The sequence below is a fragment of the Lagopus muta genome, chromosome 10, assembly GCF_023343835.1.
Source record: "Lagopus muta isolate bLagMut1 chromosome 10, bLagMut1 primary, whole genome shotgun sequence".
Lineage (NCBI taxonomy): Eukaryota > Metazoa > Chordata > Aves > Galliformes > Phasianidae > Lagopus > Lagopus muta.
Genome location: NC_064442.1, coordinates 13,991,935 through 14,006,969, shown reverse-complemented (window position 1 = coordinate 14,006,969; position 15,035 = coordinate 13,991,935). Strand labels below are relative to the sequence as shown.

Here is a 15,035-nt window from a genome sequence, read left to right as displayed (position 1 = left end):
GACGCAGTCAAACTGGCCCAGGTTCAGGGCTTTTAGGACTGGAGTTTTGTGAGCAATCATAAAGGAACTCTTGTGTGTTAGGAAAATTACTGAATTATTTACTCTTTTATTTTACCCCAGGTTCTCTACATAGATCTGCAGCTCAGTTATTAGTGATACACTACTTAATGTAATTATTATTCAGCTTTTGGCTTCCTGCCTTAAAAATGTTCATTGTAGAAAAAAATGGCTTCTCTGAGGGCCATTAATTGAAATTGTTACCACAGTGTTTGATTTAACATTCACAAACCCGCTGTGTGATTGCAAGATCTAATCTTTGTTGCAAGAAAGGGAGCTAAGGTAAGAAGAATGATGAGATAGAGGAAAAAATAGTAAATTATTTAATGCTCTGTGTTGAGTAATTGGGATTTTTTCCATGTTAGGTATCGTACTTGACGATACTCAAAGCAAAATTTGCATTGACCGAAACTGCAATTATGATTTGGCAACTCATCTGCAAATGAGATCCAGAGGTTTTCAGTCAGACACCAAAAATGGAAACTAAGTAGTTTTTTGAACTGGAAGGATTGAGCTAAACTGTACCGTAGGTGAACTTTTTCTCCTAGTAGTAGAGTCCCTAGAAACTGCAGACTTTTGTGTTCTTCAGTGGATACATCTGCCATATGCCTACTGCCTTCTACTGTGGATGAGGCAGAGGTCATATAGTCACTCTTCTACCTAAACATTCCCAATTCATCCCCACAATTAATCCCTCCTGCACACTGAATGAGTCATAGGTCACTGGGGGAAAAATAGTACACGATTATACATATGAGGCACAAAGAGCCAAAACAGATTGTAACTGCATGGACAATCTCGTGTCTTCCAAGTGGAGACTAAGCATTTTCTTAACATCTTGCAGCATACTGCATGAAGCTTTGTAGTTTCAAAACAAAAAGGAACAAACCTTCAGAACCAGAATCCTACCATGTGATAGGTCAGCATTTACATCCCTCATCAGCCTGTTGCAATTGAGCCATGGGGTGTTCAAGCCCTACTAGTTCTACAGGGCAATGGAAATACTTTGGTGTTCATGTGTTGCTTTTTTCCCACCACAGGTGTTTCAGCTATTCTTCCAAATATAGTCTGTCTCTGCTTTTTGCCTTCTAGTAGAAGCAGTCCCACTCTATTTTCTTGATTAGTCATGCTTTTCCAGCTCTTTTCCCTCTTTTGCCTCCAGTTCTACTTCCTTTTACTTAGGCTCCTTCTCTTTTCTCCAGTTCCCTCTGGTTTTACTCTCTTCTTCACAGGACCCTCTGGCCAATTTGTGCATTCTAGGTACAGATGCTTGTATTGGGCTTCCTCTGCATTGCCCATAGTGCATGCAGCAGAATCAAGGTCAGCACCGAGAGAAGAGAGGCATGTCTCTCCTTTTTAGTGCCTGCCCCATTGCAGACCTCAGCAGCACATACCAATGATTGCTGGAAAGCTACTTGGCCTCTTTGAGTCTCAGCTTTGGAACATGCCTCTTGTAAATGAATTGTTCCAGTACTGGAGTTGCAAAACTCCAGCAAGCTTTTAGTGAGCATGTGCAAAGTAGGATTATCAGTATTTTTTCAAAAGCTTATGTCTGGCTATATTTGGATAGATTTCCATATAAAAAACGAAAGATGCATTCTTGACAAAAAACACTTTCCTGGCTGACTTAATTTTACTCATTAAAGGGAGACAGACAGTTACATTTTGGAGAAAAAAAAAAAAGAGTATTTGAAGCATGGGAAAAGAATAGAGCACTTCTCTGCTCTTGTTTTTCTTCAGACTCATTTTTTGGAAGAAGTACTTCAGTAAAAAACAAGATTAAGGCAGATACCAGCAGTGGAAAACTGTAGCCTGGACTGTTGAAGTTCAGTGAACTCGTAAGTAAACAGACAGTGCTACCAACTGTAGCTATACCAAAGCTTTTAAGACATGCTAAACGTATCTGCCAGTTAATTTAAACTGGTTTAGTTTAAGTGTCAGATAGCTTAGGATGTTTGTGGTTGTGATTTTTTTGGTGGAAACTTCAATTCTAAAATGAGAATAATGCTGCACTTTCTGTGGCTGTGGCCGAGAGGTAGCAGGAGCAGAGTGTAAATTGCATTTATGGTGCCTGCAACTTTGTGTTGTTGCAGCAAATGCTCCCCAGTGCAAGTCATACTTCACACAAACAGAACAAAATGAATTCTCTCAATAGGTTTATCAGAATTCACCCTGGATGTCACTCATGTACATTTGTGCCTCATACTAACCTGCGTAGACATTTATGTTCCCTGATTGTCATGTAAAATGGAAGACTATGGATAAGAACAGAGATTATTTGCTGTAATTAGATTCTTTAATTAAGATGCGGAGTATTATGGCAATACAAATCAAACACTTTCTTACGCTTTCAGTCCTTCTGCTGAATCAATCCAGTTACTCCCTCCTCCCACACAGAGGCCAATCATTTAAATGAAATGCATAAAATTAAATTTACCTTTGAATGATCAGGATTTCAGACAGAAAAAACTGGTAGGAGATTATTTCTACATACTGGCAATGCTGGTAGAATAAAAGAATAAAGTAATGGGGACTTTTAGGCTACATCTCGGAAAGAAAGTCTTCTCAAGAGAAATGTTTGTTGGTGGTTTTTTTTTTTTTAAATGAAGTAAAATTTTGATGAAAACTATGGTATGTGTTTTATTCATTTGGTATAATTTTCTACAAATTACTTGAAATAAAAATATATAACTGCTCTCTTTTAAGTGTTGGTTACACTAGGGTTGGCCAAGGGTCTTTCAAAGCTGATGCTCGCAATGTCTTTCAAAAATTGTTTTGGAGTGATAGATTTTTCTAGTATAAATAATAAAAATTCATTTAGGACAGTTCTATTTGTTTATAGGTTCTATCGTTATTATTTATTACAATAAAATAGCTACATTAATGTGCAAACCTCACATTTTCCTAGGACCCTGGAAGTGGTCAAGGAATGTTTAGACCTTGTGTTGAAGGACATGGTTTAGTGAGAACTGTTGGTGATAGGTGAATGGTTGGACTGGATGATCTTGTAGGTCTTTTCCAACCGTGGTGCTTCTGTGATTCTGTGAGTACAAAACATGCTGTTTCTATGATGTTTTTGAACAACAAAGACATAAGACACTGGATTAGCAGCAAGACTGAAAGCTTTCCATGCTAAGCCATTCTTTAGACTTGGAGCCAAATTTTGTCAAATGGAAATAAGTTTTAATTGACTTCCCATTAAATGAGGCAATAGTGTGAAATTAAATTATCTTGAGCATTATGTAGTGTCTCTATAAATAGATATTTGAATGCAAGTATACTTGTTGTCATGGTTTCTTAATGCAGCACATTTATGTAGAGAAAATGATATCACTGTTGTACAGCTGTTGTACAAAGTAGTTAAAATTTCTTTGCAGATGCCAAGTATTTTTAATGCTTGATTAGGATTAAGTAAAGACTATCGTCTGTGCACTCCAATCTCAGTACTGAAGTACTTCATTCGGGGAACTAGGCAATAAAATAAATTTGGGACAGTAAAATGGTAACTGAACTTTGGAAAAACTGGCTTTGGAAGGAGTGAATAGTCATCTGGTTTTGTGCTGGATCAAAAAAAGGACTAGGAACTGGCAGCTGGCTAGGTCATTGGCAGGTGTGAGTTCACATAGTGCTGGCTTTCATGGCGTGCTTGTGTATTGCTTTACACCAGATGATATTCTTTCTGTTTCAGCATGATCTGTTCTCAGTACTTGTTTTCCATTTTCTAATTGTTAAACTTAGATACTGTTGAATCCATTTATTGTCATTATCATTTGGAAGAACATTTGTAAAATTACAAGAATAATCAGAAATTTTGATGATTTTCTTGACACATCTTTGATGCTACTGAGGAACTCTACTGTTAATGCTCGTCCAATAGCCATTTGGTGAGTCTTCCTAAGCTTAATAGTGCCACACATTTCCATTTGGACATGTTAGACCAGTGTGGATGCTATGTGTAAGATGGATGAGTGGCTAAAAGTTAATTTAAAGCTAAAGCTGGACTTGAATCTTTTGCAAATTGTTGAAAATCTTAAAATAAGTTTTTTTTTCAGTCTAATTTAATAGGTTTATCAGAATTCAGAAAAGGCCACAAACGTGTACAGTTGGAAAGAGATTCTTATTTTTGTTTGGTTGATCTTTCTTCTTTTTTATTAGACACACTGTTTGAAGCTGTAAATTACTGAAGAAGGGATGAAAGGTCAATCACTAGCAGATACACTCGCAGTGTTATGTGTTAATGCAGTATTTGACTGGTACATTGCAAATTTAATCAAGGCTTTGCTTAGGTGACCCTTCAAAGGCTCTTCTAGGTTAAGTCAGAACACTTTGTGTTGTGCAAAGTGAAATCAGTTGTGGAAAAAAGGTTTCTGTGTTCCAGTGGGGCTACTGAAAATGCCAGTGGCGTTTCAATTGTAACATGACCATTAGCCTGATAGTTTTCGGACATCCAGCTGTGACATTCTGTTTTATTTCAGCATGAAATGGGGCAAATAGTGTGCTGGAATTGACAGAAGGTGAAAGGAATGGAGGAAAAATGAGGTAGCAACAAAGTGATAGTGAAGGAATTACTTTGGAAATACAAATATAGACATAAAGTATAAACATATTAGGAAGGCGAAATGAGAGTTTTTAGAAGTATAAGCAAAGGAAACGGTTAAACTTTCTAAGGCTGTATGAACATCCAGGTGATATATATGTTTGGAACTAGAAGAGATGACTCGGGAGTCAAATATGTAGTCTGTATATAGCAATATTTTTATAAACGAAAACAAAATCTTTCAAAATAGAATTAATTTGACTTCAGTATAAAGCAAGGTATTGCAATATTGGAACACTTGGGTAGAAAGACACCTGGTGGATTAATAACATGAGATGATGCCAGAGAAACTGTAGATATTTTGACAGTGTTTGACTTTGGTGGATTAGCCCACTGCAGCTGAAGAGAGAACAGCTAGATTTTGAAGAGGCTTTTGCTACAGTGCTGTGTTGACATGTAAGCAGGTGGGAAATGACCCCACAGCCAGAAGTGTTGGGGACCATCAGTTTAACAGCATGACCTGCAAGAGAGAGCTGCAGCCTGACTGGGGCTCTTGCTGTTACATTTTTCTAGAGAGTTAATTGAAATATTATAGTCAACTTTGGTTACATTACTGCTCCAACAAAACTTTATGGAACAGTGGATGTGAAATTGAAACAAACCTTTAGGGAGTGGGATTACTGGGGCAGGGATCAGGGGGTCAGCAAAGTCAGCTACCTTCCACAACTACAGACATGCAGTGTTCCTTGTTTTTTTTTAATATGGGGAGGGAATGCCATGGTGACTGGGGAAGGTTCTGTTTTTCCTGGATCTGGTATACTTCTAGCAGGAAAAAAAAACACTTTTCCTGGCTGTTAATTTGTCCTGAGAAGCCAAAGAAGGAATGCCATTTGTTGAAGTCAGCTGGTAGATAGTCTCAGATGCACTGTGCAGTAGATGCTACTTGTATATATTGGGCACACTGAAACAGTCAGCAGTAATTTCAGAAGTCAGTATCACAAATCTGTGTGGAGATGTTTCAAGTGATACTGTCTTGTTTGATTAATAATTTGTTTGATTAATCAGTTTTCCCATCTCTTACTTAGGAGACAAAATTGGATTATTATTATTTTGTTATCTTTTCTGCCCATGACAGGCAGGCCCCTGAAAGCACTGAGAGAAAAATGTTACTGTAGCGATTGCTCCCTTAGACTTTGTTTTAAAGATTCTCTCTGGTTAGCAAGAAGTTAATAGTTTATGGTGATCCCCAAAACTAAGCATAATTTCCACTGCAGCAGACGTGTAGGAGCAAATGCAGTGCTTGATGCAGTGCCAGGATTGAAGCATTATAGGTGCTGATTCTTCCTAAACTTGTCCAGATACTGCTGCATTCACAGATGTTAATTTTCATTGCGTGTAAAACCAGACTTTTATAGTGTACCGTCTGCAGTCATGGACTGCAACTAGATCTGGCCAGCACTATTTTTATTGAAATGCTGTTCTTCACATAAATTTAAAAATTTTACATTTTTAAGTTTCTTGCCTGTTTTTGATTTTACAAACATTAATTCTATCTTAAGAAGAAAAAAATCATCAGGTATTTTGTGCTAAAGATACCTAGACATTCTTAGTATACCTTATTTATTGTTTTTATTGGCAGGCAGTTGCATTCATGTTCTGTTATAATTTTTAAGAATTAGAACTTTTGGGGGGAAGAAAAACAGTCTCCAGTTGTTTAAATGAACCTATTGCTGCCGTTCAGTGTTTCAGAAACAAGTATTTGAAGTGTTTTCCTTTGAAAGTGTGTTTATCCTTTGGAATGGAAAAGGATTAATAAGATCAGCTAGAACTACTGCAGGAGGACAAAACTGAGTGTAACGAGGTTACTTAGACTTAATTTAATATATAGTAATATACACGTAGAAAATATTAATTACAAATTATGCTTAGGCCTGGAGAACCCAGAAGGACTGTGGGCTTTGGAAAATGAGTTGGCCACTCACTGTAGGCTGTAGAAATGCAACAGTGCCAACAAATGTTAGTCAGTGTCTTAATTGCCTTTAAAGGTGGCTCTAGTATCAGAATGACCCTTCTATTCTTTTCAAACGTGCAATATCTCAGTGCAGCCTCGAAGCAATTTGCTAATGGCAGGCATGGTGCAGCGTGTGCACACATCAGCTGGCAGAGCAACAGTTTTCTGATACATTGCCGATACTTTGTTAATTCGGGGAAGCATCAAAGATTTGTTGAAAACTTGTGTTTTTCGAATGTTTTCCCAAGTAGGGTAAGCTAGTTTCTTTGCTTTAAGTCTTAGTTTTACTAACAGCTAATTTAAAGAAAACTGATGCTTCCTGGCAAACAGAAATACTGTGTGTTGCTGTCCCCCGGAGTACTTTCATGCCTGTGTATCTCAGATGATAATGAGGCATAGATACGTGTAACTCCTTCAGAGCATTTCAAGAAGTTTGGCTTAAAGTTTCCAAACAGAAAGGAGTAATTCTAAAATATTCTACCCTAAACACTCCCTGCTCCTTTGGCACAGTGCTGTGCTGCTGCTGTTACAATTTCATGATCTGAAAGTACAAGGAAAGTTGGCTGAGGCATTGAAGTAGTCACAACAGAACATGGTAGTGGAAGGTCTGAAAGCCTCCTGTGATGTGTGAAAATGCCTGGCATTTTGGTAGCACTTAGCTGAAGGCACATACCTGATTTACAGCATTGTTGCTTTTTTGTTTTTTTTCCCCTACCTGTTAAAATATCATAGAACCATTTGAGTTGGAAGGGACCCTTAAAGGCCATCTAGTCCACTGCCACGGCATTAGCAGAGACATCTAGGGCTTGATCCAGGTGCTCAGAACCTGGTCCAGCCTGACCTCGAATGGATGGGGCATCCACCACCTCTCTGGCCAACCTGTTCCAGTGCCTCACCACTCTTACTGTAAGAAAAACTTCTTCCTTACGTCGAATCTAAGTCTCTCCTCTTTTAGTTTGAAACCATTTCCCCTTGTCCTGTCACAGCAGACCCCACTAAAGGGTCTGCCCCATTCTTTTTCATAGCCCTCCTTCAGACACTGAAAGGCCGCTGTCAGGTCTCCCTGGAGCCTTCTTTTAGTAGCAGGGATGTTACAGAATTAGACTTTTCTTCATCTGGCTTAGGCTTGATCCATGCAGTGTGTTTGGTGTTCTAGTCAGTCCTTTGTCCTGCTTTAAAGCAATGGGGCCTCTGTGCTGTGGGCAACTTTTCAGTAAGTTTAAAAGCAGAAACTGCAGCTATAGAAAAATGATCTTAGAGGAGAGGAGGGGAGCACTGTTTTTTGGCAACTGCAATGAATATTTTGATCTTTTTTATTCTTACATTGTCTGCAGTTGGTATGAACGGGGTGCACAGGAAATGGTTTATGAGCCAGAAATACTGGTACACAAGAGCATGAGCTCAAGGCTCAGAAAGGGAGAAACAAGAAACAACAAAACTTTGCAACAGATTATCAGAACACATGAGCCAAAAAAAAAAAAAAAAAAAGGGAAATGTGTACCAAAAAGAAACCCTTCAGGCTGCTTTCTTTGCTGGTGCAAACTGACTTTGTTCTGCTCTAATTTAATGTAAGGACCTTAATTTATGCCAGCTCAGGTTCTCGTCCTCTTTTAGGACACGTGATATGATTGGTTTTCGGAAAAAAATGTAAGATTCTAAGTCTTGATGTTTGTTTATTGTGGTTGAATTAATCTTGTGGCATTGCTGTGTCACAAATGTCTTATTCCAGATATATTGCTTTGATTTCTGTATTATGCAGTAGAAACAAACCGTTGGTCCTGTCCTTTCAAAGTCCGATTTTCAGTGAAACTTTTTAAAGTTTGCTTGTTTTTTTGAAGGCTTGTTGAGGATAACTGTATTTGCATGTATTTGGAGACCTTAGAAGGGTGGATGAACTAAGCACAGATGGCTGTTTGGCCAGAAGCAGTGTTTATTCCTGAAGACTTATTATAGTGATTCTACTAGAAGATAAAGCAGTCAGTGAAACTCCCCACAGCCATGACTTTGGTTCAGTTTATAGCCCACTTGAAAAGTCTTGGCTTTGCTCTCACTGATCCAACAACAAATGTCTTCATATATGAGTGGTGGATACAAAACCAGATCTCCTCTGGGGAGAACTTCCTCTGGGACCTCTTTGTGTTGGCTTGCACTGCAGAGGTGTCCCATCTGTCCCCCATAACAGACCTAAGAGATCTGATCTGCTTTCTTACTGATTCTTTTCTTACTTATCTATTTTGCTTTTTGAAGTAGTGTATCTAGTTTTCCATTGCATTTTGTGTCCTATAGAAAATATTATTCTGCTGCTCTGTTCTATTTCTTCCTATGATTTCTGTTGCTTGTGAGTCATGTTTTTAATAGGCACCTGGATCATCTAATGTTTACCTGTAAAAATGCACGTGACCAAAGTTTGTCTTTTTTCTCCAAGCACAGAACTTCTCTAAGTAAACCCCTGTTTTCTAGAGATCTTGCTCCCCTTTGTGTGCCCACACACCAAGCAGTCATTTGCTGTAACTGCTATACTTCAAGGACAAAAGCATAACAAAATAATTAAGTATTTAACTTATATTTACTTTTGGAATTTGCTTCAGATCTGAACAAGGTTTTTCTGCCAAGGCTTGCATTGCAGGTGACCTAATAAAAGTTGTTTCTTATGTCTTCAGCTTGCCCTGCCTCACTGTGTGCGCATATGTGTGCTTACACAAAACGTTCTCGTTGCTGCAAGCATTGTGGAGCTAGCGTTTGAAGGCACAAGTTAAAATACAGAGGAAGGCAATGGTTGCCATAGTAGCACATGGAAATAGTAATAATTTTTAAAAACTAGTAATATTGTTTTGTAACATAGGATGAGAATAAGAAAATGGCGTGCCCAGCTTTTAGTAAGTTATGGAAGCATGTATGTTCAGTGCTCTGTGTTGAATCTGAGCCCAAAAATAAATAATGAGAAATGGGAAGCTGTTGTGGAAAGGAAATGATTCAGATCTAGTTTATTGAATTCATCTTGAAGTATTGTTTTTATTGAATGGAATGACAACTCAATGAAGAATTTGATTGTTTTGCAGAATTGTTACTCCTTTAGCCCCATAACATTAACATTTATTTTTTTTACAAGCACTTAAAAGCACAGTGTTGCTATCTGTTTTAAAGAAAAGGAGTCTTCTGATGTTAATATGGATTAGAATTTGACAAAGCCTTCACTGACCTTCTAAAGTGAACAAATAAGAAAGCAATAATAATATTGCTCTTGATTCTAATGCAACTGTGTTCTCTATTTAACAGACGTGTCCTGAAAGCAGTAGAAGTATTAGAGAAGTGCAGTGTGCATCATACAATAACAAGCCATTTATGGGACGATTTTATGAATGGGAACCTTTTGCAGAAGGTAAGGGAAGCCAACGTGTTTCTGCTTTGTTATGCAGGCTGTGTTTTGGAAAAGCAGATGTACTTTTAACCCAGTGGAAGCCATGAAGCTTTGCTGCTTGAGTTTTGCTGATTCTGCTTTGTTCATCTTCTGGACAAGTAAATATCTCAGATTAATCTTTATTGTATTTTACAAGAATGAAACTGTGCCAGTTCTACTTTGACACAAGTACCTTTGCTTCTATATGATGTTGCAAGATTATTTCAGCTATGTTGCTATTACATGTCTTCTCTTTTAGGTACCTGCTTTTGATGATAAGGCTCAGTATAGGTCTGTTTCAGTAAATGGAGTTGAATTTTTTAATTCCAGCGTAGCATGTGATTTGTGATCCTGATCCATTCATTTCAGGAATCCGACTGGGTGATTTATACTTTCTAATGTTGTGTTTGACAGTTGGAGATGGTTACTGGGGGAGGAATACCTGTGCTGCAGGTTTTCCCAGTTTGTTAAGCCAGTTGTCCTGAAACAGGTAATGAAAACTGTCAGTGGTCTGTAACTCCTTCAGAGTCCTAATGGTTGAAGCCTCAGTGAGTTGGGGGTTGCAACCTTTCACTGGAAACATGTTTTGTGAAGTAAGTACTTTGTTTTGTGTTTGTCTTCCTGTAAGCAAGAGCTGGGCCCTCCTCAGCTGAAGCTTACGAAGTAAACAGTTTGTCCTTCAAGTATGTCTCTACTCTGGATTCAGTGGAAACTAGTTTGCCTTTGTGTATTTTTAAAGTAATGTTTTAGAAAGTTGTTTCTCACAGAACTGCAAGGATCAAAGAGGACTTACACAAAGAGAAATCTGTATGCATACTGGGCAATCTGTCTGCATACTGGGCAGTAGCTATCTTTATTACTGCGATGCCATTCTGTTGCTTGGCATGAATCACTGTTGTGAGAGTACAGCAAGGGCATAGCTATCCACAGTGCCCCTTAACAGCAGGCTGTGTGTGCTGTGTACTGTGCGTTTTGCGCTGTGTCTTCTATCCAAATGGGGGCACAGAATTGCACCTTGAAATTTCAAAATACAGGGCATAGGCCTATCTACTTGTCCTTTTAATATTTGACAAGAACAAAGCAGATGGAAGAGAATTTACCTCAGTTATTAGAAGTTTGTCTTGAATATCACTCCTATAATTGCTTTCTGTGCAAGTAGCTACACATAATACAATTTTACACAATTAGCTAGAGATAATACATCATGTTGTGGCTTTTAATGCCTTACTATTAACATTTACAGGGATTTTAATTTACAAGAGACTTCATTACAAAGAAATGTTTGTGTGCTATGATTTATCTTAATGTTGACACCCTATACTGTATTTTGTAAAACTGATACAGTGGCAAGTTTCCTCATTATGCATGTCTTTAATGTCAGTGATCTACTCAGTACTCTATGTTTGACTTGCTGTCAGCCTTAAACTTGATATGCTAATTTGCTTTTCAAGCTCCAAAATGGAGGCGAAATAGGACAAGGTGTGGAAAATGAATGAGAAAATTTATTTTATGATGGAGAGACTGCTCTTGCAGTGCTAGGTCTCTGTGTTTCTAATCCCTTTACTGTAATAGGTGAGGAAGGAAAAAAGGGTGAACAAGAATATTGCTGATCCTTGTTTGTTAATACACTGAGGTCACGTGTAGAGCCTGATGGTAGGTTTCAAAATGGAGCAGTGAAAAGCACACCAATGTAGGGCTGAAGCAAGGCGAGTCATGTAGAAAACGGCACATACAGCTGTCACTGAATTGCTCCTGGGTTCCAAGTTGACCCTTACTGGGCTGTGCTGTGTGAAGAGCTCTCTGAGCCAGGTTTTGGGGTTCTGTGCCATCTTCACTGCTCATGAGCAAAATGCCTATTTTGGAGGAATAACAAAGAGCCTTCCATCAGAGATGTGCTGAAGGGGGTATTGGAAGTATATTTCAGGGGACTCGCAGAGTGCTGCATGTATGTGAAGTTCCTTTTTTGTGTAACTAGAAATAGACATTTCCACGTGTAGTGAGCATGCTAGCATTTTCTTTCTAGTTCACTTAAAAGAGCAACTATCGTTCACAATTGATGTTACCTATCCTTACTGCAAAACGTGAGTCAGTGCAGATTCAAATAATTTAGTATCTGGATCTTAGTTGATCAAATAACGTTTTCTCTAGTGTAGTTGTGCCTCAGTCATGCTTTTCACTCTTTTGGGTGTATGGAAGAGTTGCAGTGCTACATCTTTACCTCAAATTATGAACATTCATTGTATGGTCTGCTTTTAATTGAAGTCTTGTAAAGCATTACAAAGTTGCCCTCAAAGGCAATTTTGGAGCTGTAAAACTTTGGCACTTTGCACCATGCATTTAGGCAGAAGAAAGGGCTCGGTATTCCAGCAAGTACAGAGCTGATGATGCTGTCTGCAGATGAAATGGCTTCTGTTGTAGCATGGCATCAAAGATTTAGCCTTGATGAATCCCTTTTCAAATTACTCTTAATGAGACGTAGCCAGTGCAGAGCCAGCTCAGCCCACCTCCATCGCCTTGCTTCCTTCACAGTGGCGTTGACTCACTCTGCCCTGTGCCAGGAAAGATGACTCAGGAGATCTAAAACATACCACAGTCAGTTTTTTTTCCCTCCCCTGCACATCTCAGCTTGCTCCTAGTATTTGTGTTGGATCAATAAGAGCAGCTAAACCATGATTTACAGTCCTATCTTGATGGCGAGTTCAGTATAATTATTATTATTTTTGAAAAATAACATTTTTATTTCTTCCTTGTTCAGATTGGTGCAGCTGCATTTCTAACCCATTTTATCTGCTGCTGCTCCAACACAAACTTCTGTCTTTATTTTAAAAAGGCATATTAAAGAGACTGCAAACCTCATGAGTTTAGTGTAGTTAATGAAAGAAGAAAGTTTTGCATTGGAGAACCAAAACCACAGAACAACTTTAAGAGCAGGGTTTGAGAGGAAGATCTACTTGTGTCAAAAGGAAAACATCGTAGTGACATGATTGTAAAATGTATGCTGAAGTTTAGGTCTACAGAAGCAGTGAATGCTTGACTCACAGAAACACAGAATTTATAGAATTACTAGAATAGAAAGGGACCATAGAAGGTCATTTAGCCCAACTCCTCTGCAGTGAACAGGGACACCTACAGCTCCATCAGGTGCTCAGAGCCCAGTCCAGCCTGACCTTGAATGTCTCCAAGGACTGGGCATCCCCCACCTCTCTGGGCAACCTGTGCCAGTGCCTCACCACCTTATTGCAAAAAAACTTCTTCCTCACATCCAATCTAAATCTCTCTTTTAATTTGAAACCATTTCTCCTTGTCCTGTCACAACAGATCCTCCTAAAAAGTCTGTTCCCTTTTTTTTTATATCCTCCCTTTTTATACTTAACTCTTCAAATTTGAACTTTTCAGTTAATTTTTTTTTTCCACCATTAAAAATAAATTCTTAATCTAACGAGAAGTGTTCAATATTTTGATAGATAAAATGTCTAATTCAAGGAGAAAAGCTATTGTTTCATTGTAAAGTAAAATTCAATGAAAATCTATTCACAGGACAGCTGTTCTTCTTAGTGAAGAGGTGACAAGATTATTTTGGTCAGAAATCCTGTATAAGTTGAAAGAACAAATAAAGTCCTCTCCAAGAGGTCTGTCTGATACTTCATCTTCAAGAGGATACCTGGGTAGTGTCATGCTTCCAAAGTACGTTCTGATAATACAGTATTTCAAATCAATGGCCACAGAAAATTCTGGTCAGCCATGGGCCCCCTTGCTTTGAATTCTATTTGTTGATGACAGCCAGGCTATCTGAGGTTTCTGTTGTGGTTAGGATGACAGCTGTGGCAGGTGCTGCATTGCTCTGGTCTCCTGAGGCTGAGCCCTGTGGGCACCTGCAGCATTCTGGCCTGTGCTGCTCACTGGCTGTGGCATGCAGCAAGGGAAGCTGCTGGAGGGCAGCCTAGTGGTTGCAAGAAGACTTCCAAGTCCTGGAGGAGCTGCGATTTTGTCTCCGTTACGCCCAGGGATCTGTTGGAGTCACTGTCCTTGGAGGTATTCAAGAACCATGGAGATGTGGCACAGAGGGACGTGGTTAGTGGCAATATTGGTGGTAGGTGTATGGGTTGGACTAAATGACCTTAGAGCTCTTTTCCACCATTAATGATTCTATGCAGCTGGAAAGTACTTAAAATGTGTTCTTTGAGGAATTGTGTTAGAACCTGGTGGACTCAAGCTAGCAAAGGTAGAAACGGAATTGAAGATGTGGCCAGAGGATCTTCATAGTAAAGATTGTACAGATCTACATCATTCCACTGTGTAGCATTGGGATTTCTTTGCCTAGCATCCAGCTAGACAAGCTGCTAGGAGCTCCAGCTGCTTCAGCAGCACTGCTGGCAGGTAGGCCTGGGGCTGGCTGGGCTGTGCACACTGCTTGCAGAGGCCCTGCTCCCCATGGAGAGAGGTCAGGGCCGTGCTCCAGCCAGAGCAAGTGGCCTTTGGCAGTAAGAGGGATCTGGAAGGACTGCTAGTGTTCATCAGCATCTTTCTGGTTGCTAGGCTAGGCTTTCTCTTATGAATTTTCTTTTCCTGTTTGACTGCTGAGAGAGAAAAGCGAGCCTATATACCACATTGCACTTGTGCAAGGTTTGAGGGAGGCTGAAATATCAACTGGAGTAAAAATCTCTGCAACTGAAAGCAGCACAGAGTACTGTTGGTGATATTTCCAGCTTTGGAATGTTTGGGCAGACTTCTCAGGCTTTGTGCAAACAAGGGTATACAGACTTGTGGGGAAACCATTTATGCAGTACTGGAGTCGCATTAAAAAGATGTTGAGCATCATCTGTTCAGCTGGCTGGCAGAAATTATCTCCCAGAGGTAGCAAACCTCAGGATATTTCCTGGGAGTAAGTCTGCTAAATGGATGGCAGATTTCTGTTAAGTAGCACTTCTGTTGTCAGATTTCCAGATGTTGCTTTTAAGTTTTTCTCTCATTACTTGTATGAATCTCTTGTATGAATCTCTTTGTATGAATCTCTCTCTTTGTATGAATCTACT

At 39.1% G+C, this 15,035-nt stretch overlaps 1 protein-coding gene across 8 annotated transcripts in view; it reads left to right on the top strand.

Moving 5' to 3' along the window:
* THSD4 (thrombospondin type 1 domain containing 4) overlaps nt 1–15,035 on the top strand; it is a 286,352-nt gene that overhangs the window by 86,010 nt on the left and 185,307 nt on the right. For all 8 annotated transcript variants that reach the window (XM_048955750.1, XM_048955751.1, XM_048955755.1 and 5 more), the window contains one exon: nt 9,882–9,984. In XM_048955750.1, coding sequence (XP_048811707.1) covers nt 9,882–9,984 — 103 coding nt within the window. The remainder of the gene's footprint in view (nt 1–9,881; nt 9,985–15,035) is intronic.